Genomic DNA, 23338 nt, shown 5'->3' with positions numbered 1-23338 from the left:
GAAGTGCATAACTTTTTTGCTGTCTAGAGGCACTCTAGGTTTGAACAACAGTATGGAATCCATGAGGATTAGGTGCTATGTTTGTGCCTGTGCCTTTTGTGCGTGCATGTGTGCGTGTGTGTGTGTGTGTGTGTGTGTGTGTGTGTGTGTGTGTGTGTGTCTGTGTACACTCAGCAGCAAAGGCATTTTCCAGATTGACAACAGGTTTTCAAAGAGAAACCATCCATGCATGAGCGTGTGCAGGTTATTGTGTGTTTGCGTGCACATTCGATGGTTTTAAGGGATTTTGCAGCAGCTAATCTTCTGTATCGACTCCACACCAACACACACTCATACAATGCGATGGTTGTCGAGCCCCTGCAGAGCTAATCAGCAGGCCTCAGCTTCCTCTGTGCCACTATGCCATCTGGCAGCTTCAGACACACCGGGGTCCTGCTCTTTCATCCAGCGGGACCAAGTCAGCTGAGCCAACAGACACAAATGGTTCCCAGTCACTGTCCCACAGATCCCTACAGATGTATCTATGGAGGAACTACTTCTCCTTACATAGCATTCATTTATTGTTGCTTCTTGCTGAGAAATGCAGGACTTTCTCGCTGATTGTGAAATTGTCTTTATGATTGCTCATAAGACAATGTAATTTACAGTATGGCCAAGTAGGAACATATATATATATTACTGTAAATATTGGCCCTGGACCAAATATGAACACTTAAAATGGAATATATGCGGTATTTTCTTTTACACATATGAACAAAACGGTATCTTTATCAAATATCTGTTGTTTTACATATTTAACATAAACTAAACTAAACTATATGCCAATATAGAGCAGAAATATTTGTGTTGTTCATATATGATGTTTATAGGAACACATGTATTTCTACCTAATATATGTTGAATACACTGTGTGATAAGTTCAACACATAAAGATGTATTTGACATGATTTTAATAGTTCATACTTTATTATGAAAAGATAGATAGATAGAACTCAATAGGTATGTGCATGTCATATATAGGTACATTATATATGAGCTTTTATGTATAGGAAAATAAGACTATGTTTCTGTTTGCTTGGCCATCTCTTTTCTCTCTTTCTCCTGTGAATGTATGGTAAATATGTTTTGTCTTCATATGAATCTGGCAGAGAGGATAGGAAGTGAAGGAGGAGCCAGGACAGAGCTTCTCTCTCCTTTCTTGTTAAAGTGTGGGCAGCAGAAGAAGTGTCCCCTTTTGTTTTTCTATAATGCATATTGGCTTTAAGAAGACCTAATCCACACTGAGGGAATGTGGGTGGAGTGTACACCCTAACACACACACACACACACACACACACACACACACACACACACACACACACACACACACACACACACTCACACTGTAGACACATTCCCCTGCACCTGCAACTCTTTCTAAACACAGCCTCCTCTCCGCAGCCCGTCCCCATGTGTGTGTGCAGCTCACGGTGTGATAATTTGGACATTCTGGAGTGTGAATGTGTGTTTTTATTATTTTTTCTGGCGGAGGATGAATCCTGATGGCTTTGATCTCCTCCCAACATTTCCTCTCTCGCTGTCTTCTATATTCTATTACTGTCATCGCTTTCATACTTGGGAACTGCGATTTATTGCAAAACTGATTTAAAAATGAAACGGAAACACCTGCAAACCTTGTAAGACATATTTTACGTTCCCATTATTGGGTCACATTATAAAATGGTGAATGGTGCACACTGTGCATGAACTTTAAACAGAAACTGACTGCTGAAACCTTTCATGCAACAAGCAGTAATAATGATAAATGCACAGGGGCATTATAAACTCTGCAGACAGAGCAAGTCTGGACTTAATATGTTCTGCGCCCATGCCGAGGTTGATGTAATATCCCGATCCTGTTATTTATAGCTGGCAAGAGGGAGCTGATCGCTCTCTTTCTCTCTCCCTCCCGCTCTCTCTCCCTCTCTTCTCTCACACACACACACACACACACACACACACACACACACACACACACAAAACAAACTTCTCTTGCTATACTTCTATTTCTCTTTTTGCTCCGGGAACTTTTGAGACTGAGTTTGCTTTAGAGCTAAATCTCATCTGACTATTGGTGCATCATCTGGGCTGGCTTTCACCTTGAATTGGAATCTCCGTATGAAGTGAGGCTCTTGCCTGGTTCCACCCCTCATAATCATCCCTCACGGCAACGGTCAAGGAGGTGTCTGTGCTGTATCACTTTGGATTCAAAGGTGCTATAACCCCTGCAGGTGGCCTTCCATTGTTGCATTTCATTATTTCTCCTACCTGCTGGTTTTGATACGGACTTTCCATCTACCAGGAGGGATTTCATAATTTTTTTTACCCTGCAGAATCCCAAATATCAGACCAAATGATGGAAGGAAAGCAGGTCATTGCAGAGGTATAAAGTGATGCATAATTAAGTAGATATTCCTATATACTCTGCAGCTCCTGTGGCTACTTAATAAAGTTAGCAGTTCCATAATTTGTACGAAACGAACCATGTTTTCATCGCCATTATCTCCTTAATTTTCTTGTCGCTCATTAGCCTTCCTATTTTGGACCCCTGCCCACGCATTTGATAACTTAGATAACGCTAGTGAATAAACAACTTCTTTGTCTTTGTGGGACATGCTGCTTTTGAATATATTTATGGCCAACCTCATTATGATGCTCTAAAGGTGCTTTCAGACAGCGAGCGATTGCACCTTAAAGTACCTTTAAGGGCAGCATCTTGTACAACAAACAGGTTTGGTGTTGTTGAAGCATTTCAGCACCACGGACAGAGCACTTCACTCCAATCAGCCTAAAGCAGACGCTAACACGCAGCAACAGGTTTCTTTCTGTAAGGGAATAGTAAGTAGGTGACAAAATCCTGAGCTGAGATCCCTGAACCCATCAGGGAGCGTTTCCACTGTACTTCCACTTCAACAGTAGTCAGACTGGGAGGTCACCAGTGTGTCCAATTTAATGGTCAAGAGCCTATGCCCTCTCACTGATTGAATGATATCTTTATCTTTATTTTGGACAATCTAAAAAAACAAAAACATAAACAAAATGAACACAACAAAAGTAAAAAGAAAACATTGACAAAAAAAAAACATTCAATGTAACACTTTTCAAGTACCCCCAGTTTTCACCATAAAGAAATCACAATCAATAAAATAAACCAAACAGACCTCTCTCCAAATAATAAAAAAATTCCACTCTAATTCACGTTTCACTTTACAAGCCAACAAGAAAAAAAGAACAAAAAGCAATCACCATTAAAATCAGTGAGGTCTTCACTCTCCTTCCGCACTTCTATACTTTTCAAAAATATATCTTTTGTACCTTCTTTTAAACATACTTACAGTTTGTTTCGAACTGTCCAGACTATTCCACAAAGCCACCCCACAAATTCGAAATACACATATTTTTGAGTTTGGTCCGAGCGTACTGCTGTTTCAAATTGAATCCCCACTTAAGTTATAAATGTGAACAGTTGTTGTATGTTTCCAGTTGATTGCATGACTGCAGAAGCAGCTATTACTTTCACAAACCAAACACAATATAAGGGGACGTTTCTGTGGGTAAAATTAGCCAACTGGGCTTTGGCCTACTTTTCACTGGCCTATTTATACCTAATAGTCATACAGTCTTCTTTGCCGTGTGGGGTTATAACTTGGTATTTTGTCTTGAGGTCCAGTGGTCTTGTGGGTCGCTGGTGAGGTCCACCAGTTTAAATTGTGAGACACCTGGCTACTGTGTTGTGGACTAGCTGAAGGCGGGAGATTGATTTGTGGTTGATGCCACTTAGAAGAGAGTTTCAGTAGTCTAGGCGGGAAAATGTATTTAGGTAATTTGGCCGAGTGGAAGTATGTAAATAGAAAATAAAACTGTCCCTAGAATAGAACCCTGCGGTACACCATAGGCTATTTGAGTTGTACAGAAAGAGTAGTTGCATATGGTGACTGGACAGATTCTGTTAAAAAGCTAAGAATAGGGGTTTTATGGGCAAAATTACATTCTAAAAAGAAAAACCAATTTGACCACTGACCTTTTCCACTGCATTTCTCCACCAACATGTCATTCATGGCAGTGGAAAAGGCTTTGAATGAGCAACTATGTTGGGATATAGAATTTAAAGAGAATATATATTTGTACTGTTAACTGAGTGAATAAAATATGGCAAATTCAAATAAATACAACAGTTTCATGATGATTTTTGACCTCATGATCTCAGTTTATCTAAAATCTTCTTGACAACAGCTCTGGGACATCAACATTACATTCATGCAGAGTCTTAAGTTGCAGAAGTGCTGTCGAGGTCTAACAGGAGATGTAGTTCATAAATGCCAACTTGATGCAGGATGCAACATATTGTTCTTTGATAAAATTGATTTGATTTGATTTTCAGTTTTTCGCAAAGAATGCTGAATAAATATATCTGATTTTATTATTTGTGTCTATAGCTAGCCTATTATTTTAAGCATGAATAGAGAAATTTCCCCACACCCGAAATCACTTTTGGCGATTTTAACAGTATTTTATAGTAGTATTCAACTGTTTTGTCGCAGATATCACATTTCCTATATTCCAAAGTGTGCCCGAATGCGACACGGGTGTATTCACATGCGTGAGCTACCTTAATAATGAGATGCAGCAAAATGACTCCGTGAGACTTAACTTGTTTCCGACGTGTAGATATTTATGAACACGATGTAAGACTGCACTGTAACCGTTTTATTTTAATGCTTTTATTACAGTTATAGTAGCCTATGTTGTTTTAATGACAGTCCAGATAGTTGAGTTGTTATGCAACAGATTGCAAGTTTCTACGACTCATCTCATTTTTGGTATCTCAATGACAAGTCGTCAAAAATTCATATTTGTGCCACTTGGTCCAATTTGTAAAAACGACACAGTAAACCCAACTTAGTGTTTAAAACAAGCGTTTGAAAATGTCGGCCATGGTGAGTTAGCGAACCTTTTTTTAACTTTCTCTTCTCTCTTTCTCATCGAATTAACGCTAGCTATGTCTCTTGGTTCGTTGTAATCTGTATGTTGCTGCATATGACTAAACTCCTTGAAGAATCATGTCAGTTTTATGTTTCGTTGCTTATTTTCATATATGTCTGAGAGAAAATGACTTTAGGAAACTCAATTTGGGGACTGAAATGATGCTCCGAATAATTCAGCACTGAAATCATCCATCAAGCAGCATTTTGTCAATTACAAAATTAAACATTTGGCCGGCTCACGTTCCTCACTTAGTGCTAGGTCTTATTGTAGAATATTGTGAGTTAGCATGCATGTTCACGAGCTATTAAATCTGATGAATGTGTAAGCGGTATACCAAATTTAAGAGAGCACCCTAACAATTCAATTATTGCCTTCAGTAAATGGCTACACAGCAATGGTGACAAGCAAAGCAAATTGGTGTAATGAATGCATGGGGGCAGAGCAGAGGCTGGTTTGCTGACACAGACGGGGCCCACACGGCTCTAGTTTGGATCACTCCACATAATTCTAGGTCAGGCACTTAATTATAGATAACACAGTTGGAAGGTAATGCCGGATTTAATAGTTTTGCTGACAACAACATCCCAAATTGGAAGTTCTTCAAGCTTCAACGGTGGGCTGATCACGTTTGTGTTTGTGGTGATCTGAGACTATTTAAAGTTACAGGCAACTTTTAGGATCATTGCTGTGGCAGGGTGGAATAAAAATAGAATAAGACATTTTGCTGACCGATTTAGTGACCCCTTTATTTGTATTATACGTGGTTATTGATGAATCTGTTTGCTCACATAGGCCAACCTGTGGTGTATGGAAGTCAGTGGCTGCCAATGGTAAAATGAACTAATCATCTTATATTTGTCAATGCACGCACGTACTGCCTGAAAGATCCATTGGCAAATAATTAGCCTAGATTTTGTATACTCCTAAGCATAACACTACCATAGGGAAAATGAAATTGGATGTGAAGTGGTCTTATTTTCATTTTCAAATTGGCAGACAGAGTGTAACGTACACTTGAAAATGAAATGACAAAATGGACTTATCTTTTTGAATTATGTCCTGGTTTAAATTGATGAAATGGAAATAGCCTTTCTTGTGGTCATTTCCATAATGGTTCATTTCCCTAAGAATGAGCCTGGCCAGGAGTTATTGTAACATGTCATAGCCGTCTCTCTCTCTCTCTCCCCACACGTGTCTGTATTTCAACTGTCGCTGTCTAACTCCAGCAAATTGACCCTCCTCTTCTAATATATTAGGGCGGGCACTGAATATAGTTGGAAAACGGTAACATTTCAGGGTTATCTGCAGAAAATTTGGTGGTAGGGTGGGGGTTGCCATCAGACTGACTTTAAAAAACTTTAAAAAAAAACATGTGCTATAACAGTGTTACTCGCATGGCTCCCATTATCCTCCGTGACACGCTCTCTTCCACTTCGCCTGACATCTCTTCTCCAAAACTAACAGCTCTGAGATAACGGAGCTCAGCCCATAGCTTCACTCACTCAAAGCAGAAAGTGTGCATGAAATAAAAACAGGACGCGTAATTTCACTGTGTTTAGTGTTTAACTACGCTAACTAACCGTAATAGCGTGTAATGATGAAAAAGAAACCGAATGGACACAATGGCTGTGTCTCAAAGACCAGGCAACAGCCGGGATGTTGAGAATCCATGCGAGAGAGGTGATGGATAGTTCCAGTCACTGCATCATGTATTCACTTCATTGAAACAAGAGAAGAAAGCCTCACTGATGTAAAGAACAGGACAGAGATAAATATATAAATGCTCTCTGCCTGCCATATGCCAACGCTCCGATAAGTCCACTAACAACTTCTATGCATGCCCCAGCTACCCTCACATTTGTTGACACACTCCGACAAACAACGACGCAAAGGACAGTGAAATGCCGATTTATCCCTTTAAATCTGAATAAACAACATATTGATCCTCATAACCACTGAAAACTGTCAAAAACTCGAACCCAAAGTCCAATTATAATGGACGGTATCTGACATTAAGCGTTTCTGCTTCACATTTTTAGCAGGGCAGCGAGCGGCTGTGGGTTGACTCTCGGTTCTCATGGGCTTTATAAGTCCTAACGTGAAAAAACTTAACGTGGTTTAATGTACCTAAACAACGATCAGTGATCACCAAATTTGTCTCTCATATTGCTCCTCATAACCACTGAAAATTGTCAAAAAATCTAACCCAAAGTCCAATTATTATGGAGGTTATCTGACATTAAACGTTTCTGTTTCCTTTTAGATTTTTTTTGACGATGTAGTTAAGGCTGCAAAGTGCTGCGGGAAACCCTGCATTTAAAAATTTTTTGTGTCGGCTTCAGCCTTCCCTGTCCAACAATGTTCATGTTTTACCAACCTTCAAAAACCTGGTTCAGGGGTGGCTCAGACTGCAGTCTCATTTCACAGAGATGATACAGTTTCTGTAGAGCAGAAATTCCACTGATTGTGATCGTGCATGTGAAGCCTACCCTGTTTTCTGCTGCTTCCTTGCTTTTAACTCTGAGCTTATCAGTGACCGCATCGCTTTCGTCATTTGGCTCCCTGAAACCACAGTGGAGAAGAGTACTAGGACACTGTACTCAAGTAAAAGTACTGTTACTTGAAGGTGCTCTAAGCGATGTCACACGTTTTTTAGGCTACAACATTTTTTGTCACATACAGCAAACATCTCCTCACTATCCGCGAGCTGCCTGTCCCCTGAACACACTGTAAAAAAAACGCGGTCTCTGTAGACAGCCCAGGCTCCACAAACGCCAACTAAAACAAACTGCACCAACTTGCACCACCAAACATAAATAGTGTTCCAGCCAATAACTGACAAGAAGGATTTGGGGGTGGGGGTTGGGGGGTTAGTGCGCGGAAGGGAGGGGGAGGGTACAGGATGAGGAGGAGGGAGGGGCCAGCTAGCCTTTGTTTAGTTTGACGATAAAGAAAACGTCAACAAGAAGTGACATCACCCAACATCCCTTAGAGCACCTTTAATGTGTGTATATATGTATATATATATATATATATATATATATATATATATATATATATATATATATATATTTTATATATATATATATATATATATATATTTTATATATTATTATTTTTTTTTTTTAAGATATTTTTTGGGCATTTTAGGCCTTTATTATATAGGACAGCTGAAGATGTGAAAGAGGAGATAGAGGAGGAAGGACATGCAGCAAAAGGCCGCAGTTCAACCTGAGGCTGCTGCAACAAGGACTGAGCATTTGTTCATGGGGCGCACACTCTACCAGGTGAGCTATCCACGCGCCCCACTTAAAATTTGAAAAAAATTTAAGCAGGGCTGCACATTATGAGGAAAATATGCAATAACGTTGTAAATCGCGATAACGATATTGCGTGCGATAAACAGATATTAGAGTGTACTCAGTTCTGCCTTTCTGTTGTTTTCAGTATTCTGCTAAAATACAACAAATTGTTGAATTTAAAACAAATGAGAGGTACAGGGTCAGGGATGATACCATGGTAAGCCCTCTGTAGATTATCCCCACGTTCAGCCTATTAGCCGTCAGTCCTCTGAAGGCCTTACCTACAGTGTGTAGTGTAGGGACACAGCTTGCATTGTCTTTTAATACATTTTAATACTAAAACATTTTGATTCTTTGTTCATTACTGGTGTATGTGTCTGGTTTCATCACTAAACTAGGATTTCCTTTCACATTTCAAAGAATAAAAAACAAGACTTAGAAAAAACAGCTAACAATTTGTTATTAAAAAAAAACTACATCTCCCATATTATATATTAACAAAGCTGTCAGTACATATACTTACTGTGCTGAATGCAATATACTGTTTTTCAATGTTACTTTTAAACTTTAAAGTGTTTATCTGTAATCTTTGCTGTCTAAAGATAAAATAAATCAATTATCAGGTTATGTTCCACGGCGGGATATTCAGGGCTTTTTATGTTGTATTATTGTCAGACTTTGTCAGCTCTGGAAGAGAAACCGTTAGATATTCAGTACCTGGCACCTGGTTGTCAGCAGAGATCCAGGTCCTGAGGCCTGACACTGTTTGGCACCGCTCGACGTGCTCAGTCAGCTTGAAACTTGACCTATTTCAGTCCACAGTTTTACATTTCTTTGGAGGTGGTGTGTGATGGAGTTTTAGCATCCAGAACAACTTTGGTGAACGTATTGAAGCTTTATGAAAACAGGCATGGTATAATGGTATTGACATTTGAGCCCACAGTAAACTACTGAAAACTGCTCTCTTTGCTCAAGTCTGTGTGGTTAAAGGATTAACATGCACACTGAGAGAATGAACTATATTTTTCAATCTTACTGATGATGCTGAGCATCAGTAAAGCAGCCAGAGATCTAGAGTGAGTGCAAGGTAGGGTTAGGTATCGCTTGAGTTTTTTCTGATACCGGTGCTCAAACGGTGCCTGAAGAATGGCTTGTTCATTGCTAAGGCCATGTGGTCAAATTTAAATGATTTATTAAAAATGTAATTACAGTAACTTATTTCACCAGTCAAATGCTGTTCAACGACAAAAAGAAGAATCACTAGATGGCAGAAGGGTACTTTACAACAACATTGAATGCACCATGAGCTTACGAGGTGCAATTGAACGCACCATGAAGTCCCATCAGCGTTGTTTGTCCGACAACTCAGACTCCGGCAGCGTCCATGGTGTCTCAAAGTGCAGCTAGTCTCCTCTGTGTCTTTAGCTGCAGACTGTTGTACGTCCCGGTGTTGGAATCCTTTTGAGTGAAATACAGCCACTTTTTAGCTGTCAGCATTTTAACTGTGTTTAAGACAGCTACTAGCTAACGGTAGGCTAATCTTTATTTATTTATTTTATTTATTTGACAGGGACATTGCACAACAAATGTGTTGCACAGACCAGAGATAGCTACAAGCTAATTTTCATCTGTAGGCCCTGGGCAGAGGCAAAGTGACAGCAGGTATATACAGTGGATGATGAGCATTCCTACTAATAAGTTCATTCACAATATAAAATACAGATAAAATACAAATACAGCACCTACACAAGGATCACCTCAACAGACATGCAATTTCAATATTTACAGTATGTACAATTATTACAGTTTTTTTTTTTTTACTTTATGTTACATGCTGTCAAGTGTAATGTTAACTAGCGTCACGTGCAGTGATGCTTCTGTTGCCTGTTACGTCCGTTTTGGAGCACCAGAGGGCAGCACAGGCAATTAAGTGGCACCGAAATCTGTGTTGTCATTCGGTCTGGTAGATGCCGGTTGTTTTCGGTACCCAACCCAAGTGCAGGGTAATTGATAAAAGGATTGTCTTATGTGGAGCTGCACAGTTGTGGAAATGTTAGAGCTCAGTCTGTCCGTAACCCTCAGAGGAAACACCTTGTGACATCCAACTAACTCTTCAATCGGCCCTGGAACATAAAAGAAGCTACATCTTTATTAGGCCTTTATCATGTCCTATCTATGTCCCTCTCGGTCTTTATCTGTGGGTCATTGCATTTCACTCCATACATTTAGCAAATCTCCTAGACCAGGATTACTGCTTCCTAGGGATTTAGGATTTCTGTCCACCCAACACATGTTGCACAGTTACCGTTTGAGTGTTGTGCTTCCATGTCTTTCCTGCTTTCCATCGTCGCAGCCACGTTCTCTCTTTCGTAAGAAGCCAGCCGTTTGCAGCACTACTGATGAATGCTGGCTGAGGGAAGAAATAAAGAAATGACGGCACAGCATGAAGACAAATTGTAGCTTTGGAAACATACCGCTGCATCTTTTTGGTCCTTGAGATGGAAGAATATTGAAGAGCTGGAGGTGCAATAAGCAGGTTTACTGGGGTAATAACATTACAAGATTATTGACCAACTGTTGAAACCATTCAGTGACTGAGAGGAATTCTTCTGTTGGGATTTTTTCTGCGGATTTTGCTTTGAAGAAAGGAAACTTCCAATAAAGGGATGCTATTGGTGATACTATATGTGAGTTTTTATAAGAGTTAGAACAACGGAGGTTATAGAACATAACCCAAAAAGAACTTTTACTCAAAAGTACTTGAGGTAGATTTCTATTTTTTATCCCTTATTTACCCAAAGCTAAATTTTTTTTCTAAAGGAAATCTTCGTGGGAAGGTCCCCTTGTTTTTTTAGGCAGAAACTTGTGATCTCGGGTATGAAATGAACACATCCAAGAGGAGCAGCTTTTTCCCCATCGGCCCAGTGTCTTCGGCCCTGATGTGTTCCACTGCCACGGCCGCTACCGGAGACAAGCCCGGACCTCCAGCTAAAGGGGCTTTCTCCTCAGAGGGGGACATGGACAAACAGAAGGAGGGGGCTCAGTGTAAGAGCCAGCAGCAGGCCTCTGTGTCCCACGTAGTGGACGAGTTCTTCTGGATAGGCAGCAGCATTGTGGCATTCTCCAAGTGGAGGCTCGGCTACATGGGTAAGCTTTGTCATATAACGCTGACTAGAGCTACACTGGTTGGATATCAGAACTATCAGCCTTGTGTGGATGTCAAACAAATAATGACATGAACAGTATTATCGTCTCCAAACCAACATTACTTGCAGTAACGATACACACGAAGTCCGGGATGCATTTTTACACTTCTTTGTGGTCTGCTTTGTTGTTGTTTTGTGCTAGTGGTCAGCAATGGAGACTTAGTTAACCTGATGGCTGTGTGTTTGAGGTGAGACAATAATGTTTGTATTTTTTTAACAGGGACATGTAATCTTTGTTGTTTATAAGTGAAATGATCTGTCATTCACCTTTATCTGACTATAGTCTCGCATTGCCAGACCTATCTCCACAGCGCTGCGGAGTAAGGTCTGGCTACATCACAGATACATTGTGGGATAGAAGAAGAAAAAAAAAACTCTGGCCAGGGTTGTTTGCATTTCTTTAAACTAATCCCAATTGTCTTAGGTGGCGTTAAGCGCTATGCAACGGGGGCTCTGCAGAATAGTCTCGGGAAGGAACTTGTTTTGGTGGAACATTTGCATCCCGCAAAAGTAAACGCCACATACAATATTAAATGAAGTTAACTGTTGACACAATACAGTAACGTGAGCTATTTAAATTAGCTGATACATGGTTAAACCTCATTAACCATGTGTACTTGGTCCACAACAATCCCACCAATTGCTCCCAAAGCGTCCCAGTTAGAGAGGAAATGCCCTAAACATATTCTTAGTAAATCTTTACAATCATTTTCCAAAAGAACCAAGCAGGCCTGACTTGTTGCACGATCCAAAATTTCTTCAAAACAGAGCGCGAAAGCGGACAGGCAAGGCCTGACATCAGATCATTCACTAAATAAAAATATGAACTACAGAGGTTGAGAAACCAATTCTTCTGCCCTGATATAAACAGACACCGATTTTTATTGGTCAAATGGTCATTTCTGAAAGTTAAAAGAATCAACTAAACTTTTTTCGTGCGTGCGTGCGTGCATGTGTGTGTAACATATGGCCTGCAGACAATCCCTCTGGGCTTAACCTGGTGCCTTGACCGTAGCTTGCTTGGCCTATAATGTGACGGTGACAGCAGGACAGCTGCCAGGTTGACACCCGTTCATCTTACCTGACCTCAGCCTTGGCTGTGTTTTGGTGAAAGACTGCTTTGTACCTTTGTACCGTCAGCTGTTGTCTGCTTCCAGCTTCAACCCCATTAACCAACGACAGTAGCTGTGGCCTCCAGCAGGACTGCTAATGCCTGTTCTGTTCTGTACTGGAGTGCAGCATTTCCACATTAAGTTTGTCTTCCAAATTATTTCAAAAAGTACAAATAGGTCAAAACACAAGTATAGTGACAATTTGTATAAAGTCTAGTGTAACATCTTTATTGTGAGACCACAGCATTTCGGGTTGTGGCACCCTTTATCAGGGTTATACCAAACTGTCATCTTCTGACTTTTTCCCTTGCCAATGCACCTTGGAAGTAGGTGAAGCTGCCAGAAATAACTACTCTGCAGAGTACAAGTATCCAGAAGTTCAGGACAGGGATATTATTACTCAGATGATCTAGTCACCGTAGTCTAAAACAATTCAAAAATGTACATTTTCATGTGTCTTCGTAATTGCATGTGTATTGTTTTCTAAAGCTTAGGTGGAGAAACAGGCCAAATTATCTCCAGAAACAAGCACTTTTGTTTAGTCGTTATCTCTTGATCAGGCTTCTTGTGTGCTCTCGTTAACCGAGCTTGCAGATGGGATCGGAGCTTGTTTTCAGCCATTGGAACATCCAGTTAACATTCAGCGTTCCTCCGCAATGGGCGGCTTCTCCGCATCCACACACTCTTTAAATCTGATGGTGTAACCACGGCAACGAGCGCAGATCCCCACTAGTAAAGAGTGTAGTGTCTTTCTGTGTGTCTCGTGCTCCACTTTTATCTCTCCCTCCCCATCTCTTCAATGTGTTGTACATGTCTATGCTGCAGTTGTGGTCTCTCAGAAACGGTGTGTAAGCAGCATCTGATTGCTTTATATTTTCCTCTCTCTATCTCTGTACCTGTCTACTATTTCTACTGCTTACCTTCCTCATAGCTTAGTGTCCTTTTCCCTTTTTTTTGTTTGAAATCAAGACGAGTCCATCTTATTTTATATAGCGTTAGGGCTGCACAATTGTGGCCAAAATGATTATCACGATTTACTTTTGATCAATATTGACATCACGATTATTTATCATGACGATTCATTGGTTTTAGGGACAAAATATTTGCTTCTTCTGCTTTCACTTCCATTTTGTGCTACATTCCTGTCCACATCTTTGCATCAAAATAATTAGGTAGGCTGGGCCCAAATATTCAGCTATTTAGATATTCTTCTGTTGGGTAGGTGTTCGGTTTTTCATTTTAGGAATCGGATATTTCCCCCCCCCCCCCAATACTGTAGAATAACAGGGTCCTTAGAAATATATGACGTTAATTAAACCGAAAGACACGTGTGGCAGCGCAGTATTTCATTTCAGCTCAGTGTATGTGCGTTATGCTGTTATTTACTGTCACGTTTCTAACCTCTTCTCTTTCTCTCACACAGACACACTCACACACATACGTACACATTAAAACAATTTATGTTCACGTAGAAAATATTCTGTACAAGGACACAAATACTAAATGTGTCGTAGGATACATTCACAAATTCATGGAGCCGTGACATTTTCACAATACAAAACATAATAGGCCTGCTCAGTTCTTAGAGATATAAGAAGCAGCATCTCCGCCAATGATAGAGACACCACGGTACTTTGCAAACCTTTTAACCTCCTTTTTTTCAGCCATCTCAAGTTGTTGAAGCCCTCTTAGACACGACTGAGCTGCGAGTGTGTCCTGGGCTGCCGAATAAGAGAACAAGTAGCCTGCAACCTATAACCAGCTCAACGATGGCACTTAGGAGTGGTTTGTCTTTAATGACCTTGGTCATAAAGGCTTCCTCTAGGCTAAAATCAAGGTGCAAGCTGATTTTAGAACAAACACTTTTTTGGACTCTTCACTGACCACCACTACATCTGGTGTATTAGCCGAAAGATGCGAAAAAGTACCTGGGTTACAATTGCAGAGATGAAAAATGAACGGTTTGACACTGGACTGTTTGTACATTCTCACTGAGGGTGGAAAACGGTTTGATATGTCCTTTTACCATGAGGTCCACTATTCTGTCATGTAGGAGGAGCCTGAGTAGCAGGCAACCACATAGAAATAGAAAGGTTTAGTCTGGTTGGAAGGGCCTGTAGTCTATTAAGGAATGAGGTGGAGACAGAATATTTTGCATAAAGGCCTGTTTACACCAGGAACGATAACTATAACCATAACTATATATATATATACGTTGCAACGTACAGGAATGTCTGTAGTAATATCCTATAGCCTATATTCGTGGATTCAGGTAGCCTACATTTTAGGAACCAAAAAAGTCTACTGGCGGTCCCTGGGCTGCAGAACCCGCTTCCTTTTCCGGTTCCAGTGTTGTTTTTGGGCCGCACTGTCCCAGAGTCAGGCCACACCCACTCCAGGGACACTCCAATTTGGACACAAAGATGATTCAGAGCCGGCCAATCTGACCAGACCCCAAAACCAGGCAGAGTTGGCGTCGACTCCAGTAGCGTTGGGTACCATTCCCATGTGAACCTCTGTAATAACCAAAAAATCATTTCAGCTGTAAAAATAAATCAAAACCTATTTATCCTATTTACTTTGAAGCTTTTAGTCCGAGCAGGAGAGCTGGCAGCTTCATTGATGGAATTTGTGATGTGCAGCAACAGGTAATTTTTATAGTGACAATGGCAACGCATTTTCGCATTTCACGTCACTTTTGCTTTTACACTTCACAATAAAAGCCCAACTTAAATTCACTTAGAGCATTACGCTAAGAGGCAACCCAATAAAATACCTAAAAAATTGCTTTAGAAGTAGTAAAATAAGCACTTCTAAGCAGAAGGCAGAAGATAACGTTACCTCAGAGCCTGACCGGGCAAAGCCTTTCTCCCTCGGGGCAGCTTCCTCCGTCTCGCTGACGCTCACCACTGGGTGTGGTTCCGCAGCTGCCTTTACCCGTCGCTGACATCTTCACCGACGGGGCGACTTGATGTAGTGGAATGATTTTACCTCAGGAGCGAGGAGCGCTGACTCTGACTAACCAAACAAACAGACTGCTCGACTAAGGGGTGTCGTCTGATGATTCGAATAGTCGTCTTTTCAGGGGGCAGCCCAAGTGGAGTGTACCACCTCCTGAGGCCTAAGCACCAACAGTGTGTTCCAAACTACTGGACTGTTGGTTAATTGATTACACCGGCCTTTATTATCCAGGCTTAATCAGCCTTCCATAGGCTATGACTAACCTTTCCAATAATCCAAATGCATTTCTTCTAGCACTTAGCCTACTGCTAAATGGGTGCTGGTCTTCGTTTGTGTGCAGAGTCTCCCTGAGTTATTGGTTCATGGCTTGCGTTGACATTTAATATTTGAAATATTATTTTTTGCAGTTACAGGAACATGTAGCAGTGGATATTTTATTTAATATATTTAAAATATTTTCAGTTGCTCTACGCAGTTTTATTGTTTGGTTGATTGACCTGCACTGTAAAAGTGGGCTACAGTGTTCGACCGCTAAAGAACAATTCGTCCGCCGAGAGCCTATAAGCTTTACTTCCTTCGTGGGTTAAACCCATGGACCGTGCTACTTCTGTGTTAGTCCTCCCTTGTTAAAGTGCAGTAGGTATTTCAAAGATTTAGTTGACTTCCCAAGGGGTTTCCCCACACACAGCCTTCTACATCACAAGAGCAGACACAATCTCCTTTTAGTCGACTGGCAGGGGAGTTTGAGCAGAACGTGGCCTCGTTCCCTGCCTCATCATCCGTGAGTAAATTGTGTTCAAGGCAACCACAAACCGGAGTGTGTTCCATGTTGAAACAAGTCTCTTTGGTTTCAGTTCGATTCATCTCGCTGTTCTAGTGAAGTCAAACGTGTGGGCAACATGGAAAAAGGGCCATGCTGCTTTGTTCTAAACTTATCTCCACTAAGTCAAAGAATCAGATATCCTGACCGTTTTCTTTTAATGTCAGTAGAGATGGTGGATTGACAGTGGAGCTCTCTGGCTCCATGTTGAACTCTGGACATAGACAGCGATGGCAGCAGATGTAAATGTTGGCCAGGAGACTGTTTTGTGTGTCTGCAGCTTATATTTGACAGTAGGAGAAGGATGACATACGTTTTCAGCAGTGTGCCACCCTGACCAGAGAGCCTGCAGAGTCTGGATGCTCTCATTCCAACCAAAGTTGACAGCAGCTCATTTCATGGATAACTGCCTACTGTCTGGCTGAAGGAGTGCTGATCCATAACTCTGCCGCTGAGCATCAGGCGCTGCAATCAGCCAGCAGCTACAGAAATAACTCTTTCACTTAAAATCAACAAAAAGCTGGTCCCCTATTGCATTTATGTTTCGTCCAAGAGTTCAATCTGTAAAATCATTAAGGTTTAATTGGTTATGGATGATGTCCTTTTACCCACATTGAAACCAATCTTAAATAGCATTGATAATTGGATTTTACAGGTTTTTTGTGTAATGGCTCATGTACAAATTCACTGAATGATTTTACAAACCATATTTAATTTACAGTTATGGATGTAATGGACGTTGTGGAATTGGCGCTACAATATTAATCGCAGGACATTGTATCTAGGCTAATCAGTGCTGGCTACGTGTAGGACTGTGTATCATTTGAAATGTTTCAATACTCGTACGGTTAGTAATTTTTTTTTTTTTTTATACCTTGTTTTGAGGAATATAAACATATTCTTTAACTGTAGTAATGCACACATGCAGGAGCATTACATTGCACATGGTTTAGCATGTGTTTGTGCAATGACTGTTTATGTTTCCGGACACAGATCTTACCCAATTTTGGTTGAATAATGTCGGCACACAGTTCAGTACAACCCAATTTGGCACTTTTTGTTCGCTGTCTCTGCAACTTGGAAACATTGCGCTCCCAAACGATGAATCTAAACAACATCTTATACTCTTCCAACTCTTAATTTTAATACCTAATTTGTGTTCACCATACCCACAGAGCTTGCTTTCACCTCAACTAAGGTGAAACCAACTAGCATGATTTAGCTCCCAGACAACACTGTCGAAGCTTTCCAGGTGGACATTGCATTTTTGGAATTTACTGTAGGTTCAGCATGTGATAATACAAAGACCTATTAAGAGTGTATTCGGTCAGAGGTTTTCAAACTGTAAGGCATTTAGGTAGTCTTTTTAGGGCACTGCGGGAGAATTGCAGAGGAGGCAGGGAGAGACGTTAGGCAAAGACACTGTGTGAGGTGTAAGGGGCAGGTGCATGCAGGTATTCTGAAAAGACAGGAATTAAGTTATTTTAATTTGACCATTCACCAACACTGTCAGCAGTTGGAGCTGCAGTAGTGGCTGTGACACACTGGTAATGGAGGCTATTAAGGTACTTTAAAGCCCTCAGCCCTTGCACCTGTCCTTTAGACCCAAATGATAGAAATAATGAAATCACCTATCATAACTATGCAGATGACACCCATATTGACCTTGTTGTGCTGCCGAGTCGCTACAGTCCCATGAATATTTCCCCCAATGCTACATCAGGAACGTGTGGGGGATTCCAAAGCCGTTTGTCCATCAGACAAGCAATTCTGAAGACACATACTCAAAAAGCCAGTCAGAAATCATGGCTTAATCACAGACTTGGAGCTAAATGTTAATAGCCACAATCTGCAGTGGCCTCCGGTGTGTCATACAGTAGAGTTTAAAATGCTGCTGCATTTCTTTCGATCTCCCAACGGTTTAGGACCAAAACCCACCTTGTACGGTCTAATGAATCCTCTTTAGCGGTCTGCTAACTATTCCCAGAGAGAATGTGATGCCTTTTACACAATGTTTGTCTTTAGTAAGATGAGCCTATTATGGCCAAAATGATGTCTTGAACCTACGGAATGCTACACACAGAGCACACTGTAAGAAAGCAGTGTTGTGTTGCCATATATTAGCCTACCACTGACCTGGCGGTGGTGTGGTTGAGTTGTGCACTTTGCTGATATGGACTTGAGCATGATTTCGATAGCAGAGGTTAGGAAAACAGAACTGATCTACATTTACAATCCCCTGGGGATGGGCTTTCCCACAGCCAGGCCAAATCAATGCGCAATAAGATCAATCCATCACTGCTGGTTTACTTACTCACACTCAGCAGTTATTGTGGATGTTGCATTCAGGTCAAAATGAGATCCAGGTTTAAACTCATTATTGTTGCTCACCATTTGAAACTGACAAGGTTCCATTGTTGGTGTTTTCTGTGAACTGCCTTTGTTGATAATCCGCCTCATCAAAAACATGAATTCCTTTGGTATTGATACATTGGACTCTTAATGTAGGGTAGGGATTTCTGGCACAACTTCACCTGCTTCCTAGGTGCATGGAGACAGAAAAAAAGTCTAAAGAGGTCAGAAGACTTGTAGAATAAAGCACAAGGGTCTGGCAATAAAGTTGTTCTTTATACTGCTGGTATTGCTGGAGTTTTGACCTACATGGAATCTTATTTTAGTAACACAAAGAAATCAGGGCACATCAAAAACACGAACAGTGCTGTTATTTAAATCAGATCGGTTTACCTCAGTCACCCCTAAATTCCACCAGGAGCGTCTGTGCTGCATTCCGGCGGATTCAAGGCCGCAGCGAGAAATAGCCGCCACTCAAGACAATGCTTGTTATTCCATCAGCCGCGATGCAGTGCGTCCCATAAGCTTGCGAGAAGCGGCTCTCCACTCAGCTAAAAATACACTCCAGGTCGAGTGTCCAGGTCCACGAGCCGTGGGGGGTCTTCAACGGGGAGTGGAAGGGCTCGAGTCGGGCAGGCCAAAACGCTCCGCTTCGGACTCTCCCGGTGTGGTGTGACACATGGAGGACGACGGAACAAAACCGGACTGCAGCGCATCCGCGCCTGGTGAAATTTCAGGGTCAGTGTCAGCAGTCGCTAGACCCCAGTTAATGCAAGCTCAGGACATGCTCCATCTTGCCCCATCCGTTTTTTTTTTCCTGTGTTGATAAATTCAACATAATGTACATTTCCACAGCACTAAGTCCATTACTACAACAACAGAGTCAGGTCACACTCGCCACTCTGCTGCTCTCACTTTCTCTTTTTAACACAAATACTGTCACTAATATTCACTATTGTTTTCCTGCATAGTAGGGGTGCATGATATATCGACTCAATATCGTTATCGCGATGTCACGTTGCAAAATATATTGAAAGTGTTGCGATAAGTATGCAATATTTTGTTTATATTGTGGAGCGCTGCGTCCCGTCCGTTGGCTGTGTGGCTGTTGTGTTTGATTTAGAGCCCGCTTGAAACGCTGTAATGATCATGTTTCATTGGCCAGTTACTGTGGTTACTGTTCCACTTGCACATGTTAGTGCACGTCAGCGCACGGGTCCACTACGTGACAAACCCTATGGAGCGTACCAAGTGTGTGCATATTTCGACAGAGTGACAGTGTGAAGAAATAGATAGAGACAACAAACGGAAGGACTCAGAGAAGCGAAAGAAAAGTTGTGTCCTGTTCTCTTTATTTATATATTTTATACTGTCCAACCAGTAGAACATGTCCCGTTCTCTTTATTTATATATTTTATACTGTCCAACCAGTAGAACATGTCCCGTTCTCTTTATTTATATATTTTATACTGTCCAACCAGTAGAGCATGTCCCGTTCTTTATTTATATATTTTATACTGTCCAACCAGTAGAACATGTCCTGTTGTCTTTATTTATATTTATACTGTCAACCAGTAGAGCATGTCTGTTGTCTTTATTTATATATATACTGTCCAACCAGTAGAACATGTCCCGTTCTCTTTATTTATATATTTTATACTGTCCAACCAGTAGAACATGTCCCATTCTCTTTATTTATATATTTTATACTGTCCAACCAGTAGAACATGTCCCGTTCTCTTTATTTATATATTTTATACTGTCCAACCAGTAGAACATGTCCTGTTCTCTTTATTTATATATTTTATACTGTCCAACCAGTAGAACATGTCCCGTTCTTTTATTTATATATTTTATACTGTCCAACCAGTAGAACATGTCCCATTCTCTTTATTATAATTTTATACTGTCAAAAATAATTTATACTGTCCAACCAGTAGAACATGTCCCGTTCTCTTTATTTATATATTTTATACTGTCCAACCAGTAGAACATGTCCCGTTCTCTTTATTTATATATTTTATACTGTCCAACCAGTAGAACATGTCCCGTTCTCTTTATTTATATATTTTATACTGTCCAACCAGTAGAACATGTCCTGTTCTGTAGACATGGTCCTTATTTATGTATTCATGTTGGACCAATCCAATATGACCGTCAGTTGAAATAAACCTTGTGGTGTAAGAAAACTTGTTTTATTTGTTATGAATCTAATTTGATGCGTTTTCCGTAACGTTTGTGATTTTCCATATGTTTAAAAAATATCAAAATTAATATCTATATCGCAATGTTCATAATCGATATGGCAATATCACATTTTGTCAATATTGTGCAACACTACTGCATAGATTTATATCATGGGAAGATTTAAATCTGTCAACTGTCAGACATTCTGTGCCAATGTTAGCTGTCCTTTCAACATACTATATCGGTGCATTAAAATGTCTGTTTTTTGCAAATTGTACTGGGTTAACCACCAATAGCCATTCCTCTGTGATTATGTGTAGATGTTTATGCCATAAACAGTTTCTCAATCGACTCAACAGAAACGAGTAGTACTATTAGCAGCAGTAGTAGTACCCTGGCCTTAATGTTTCCTTACTTTCCAGTGAGTCCTACCTCAAGGCTGAGTTGTGTAAAGCAACAGACATGTTGAATGTCATGTGTGTCAGTGATCTGCTAACCTTATTAAAAAATGCTGGCGTGCTGAGTTGGCCTAATTCCCTGCATGTTGCGGGGAAATAGTTTGATAGGATGTGACAGACACTTGATAATTGATATTATGGCCACATAGGGTGTAACCGCAGCCCAGGGGCACGTGGCTGTCCACACCATTAGCTTCCCGTGGTGGAACTGTCAGATTCTCCCCCAAAATAATGGCAAGGACACAACAAGGCTTGGCTGTATTTTCAGTGGCACCATTCCCTATTTTGGCATATGCCCGTTATTCTCTACAGTAGGTGCTGTTTGTTGGGTAACACTTTATTATAATTATTGAATTGTAAATTCATAGTTAATTCAGCTTTAGTTAATTACTTGTTGTTACTGTTTCCTGTAACAAATGATGATTTCTAATGTTTACTAATTGAAAACCACCAAAAATGCTTTACAACGTATTTATTAACCATAAACAAGGTATTATAATCATCAGTTGCTAGGGCTGGGCAATATATCGATATTATATCGATATCGTGATATGAGACTAGATATCGTCTTAGATTTTGGATATGGTAATATCGTGATATGACATAACTGTTGTCTTTGCATTTCAGTAAAGTGATGTCATTTTCTGAACTTACCAGACTGTTCTAGCTGTTCTATTATTTGCCTTTTCCCCACTTAGACATCATGAATGAATTATATAATATATATATATATATATATTTATATATTTATTTATATAATTATATACAGTGCTCAGCATAAGTGAATACACCCATGCTAAAGTTGACCAAAACTTTAGCATGTAATGTATCGTAAATAAATAAATGTTCTTCCTTAAAATACAGGGAGCATAAGTCAGTCCACCCCTATGTTAAATTCCCATAGAGGCAGGCAGATGTTTGTTTTTAAAGGCCAGTTATTTCATGGATCCAGGATACTATGCATCCTGATAAAGTTCCCTTGGTCTTAAAATACCGCCCCCACCATACCTAGAGATTGGCATGGTTTTATTTCACTTAGCCTAATAGCTGGTTTGATTTGCATTGAGAGATGATCTTATGGAAAGTACCCCATGCCAATCTCTAGGTAGCTGCAGACTGTTACGTCCTGGTTTTGGAATCCTCCACAGTGAAATACAGTCACATTTTGATTACACATTTTGAAACACATGATTATTTATCTAAAAGTGTAAGATATCTAAGTGTGATATCTAAGTGTGAAGATATTTTGTTAAAACCCCAATTGTCAACCCTAGAATATCACCGCAATATCGATATTGAGGTATTTGGTCAATAATATCGTGATATCTGATTTTCTCCCTATAGCCAAGCCCTACTTGCAACTTTATAGGAGTCATCCAAATAATGTTTATTAACGGTTTACAAATCATTTGCAACAATAATTTATTAAAATAACCAATTATAGCATTACTAATAATTAATAAACATAATTAAGTGTCATTTAATTTTTTGTTAACAGTAAAATAAGTATAAACTTAAGTTGAATTAACTATCAATTTACCATTTATTAGTAATGGTTATTATAAAGTGTTACTGTGTTGGGTAATTCCTCAAAGGTGTACAATTATTTCAGTTTGTTGGGGCCACCATAGAAATCCCTCGCATCGAAAGAGGTTTTTATTGATTTTTGCTGTTGTTTTTTTGTCATAGTCCACAGTGTGCAGTAGAGGTCTTTATTAAAGGGCTTTTCGTGGAGAAATTGCCTCTCGGCTGTCGTCTATCTTCTCTTCTTTCTCTTCCTCCCACGAGACAAGCAAAACCCTGTCAGCAGTGACGGCCAAATCCAATGCATTTGCTTTGCTTTGTGGTTATGTGAGTGTATAAGTAAATAAGTGTGTTTAGCGTGAGAGCCCAGATGGAATTTTGTGACAATGCG

The 23338-nt window shown here is 40.3% G+C and overlaps 1 protein-coding gene across 14 annotated transcripts in view; it reads left to right on the top strand.

Moving 5' to 3' along the window:
• Positions 1-23338, top strand: part of plch2a (phospholipase C, eta 2a) — a 174922-nt gene that overhangs the window by 79398 nt on the left and 72186 nt on the right. For 11 of the 14 annotated variants that reach the window (XM_039800552.1, XM_039800540.1, XM_039800542.1 and 8 more), the window contains exon 1: positions 10884-11474. The exons of 2 other annotated variants lie outside the window; for them this stretch is intronic. In XM_039800552.1, coding sequence (XP_039656486.1) covers positions 11210-11474 — 265 coding nt within the window. In that variant the 5' untranslated portion in view covers positions 10884-11209. Of the gene's footprint in view, positions 1-10420; positions 11475-23338 lie in introns of those variants that run through there. One more of the 14 variants, XM_039800539.1, reaches the window with a different exon arrangement.

This window comes from Perca fluviatilis, chromosome 5 (assembly GCF_010015445.1).
Source record: "Perca fluviatilis chromosome 5, GENO_Pfluv_1.0, whole genome shotgun sequence".
NCBI lineage: Eukaryota > Metazoa > Chordata > Actinopteri > Perciformes > Percidae > Perca > Perca fluviatilis.
The sequence above is the reverse complement of the archived record's forward strand: the minus strand, read 5'-3'. Positions and strand labels throughout refer to the sequence as shown.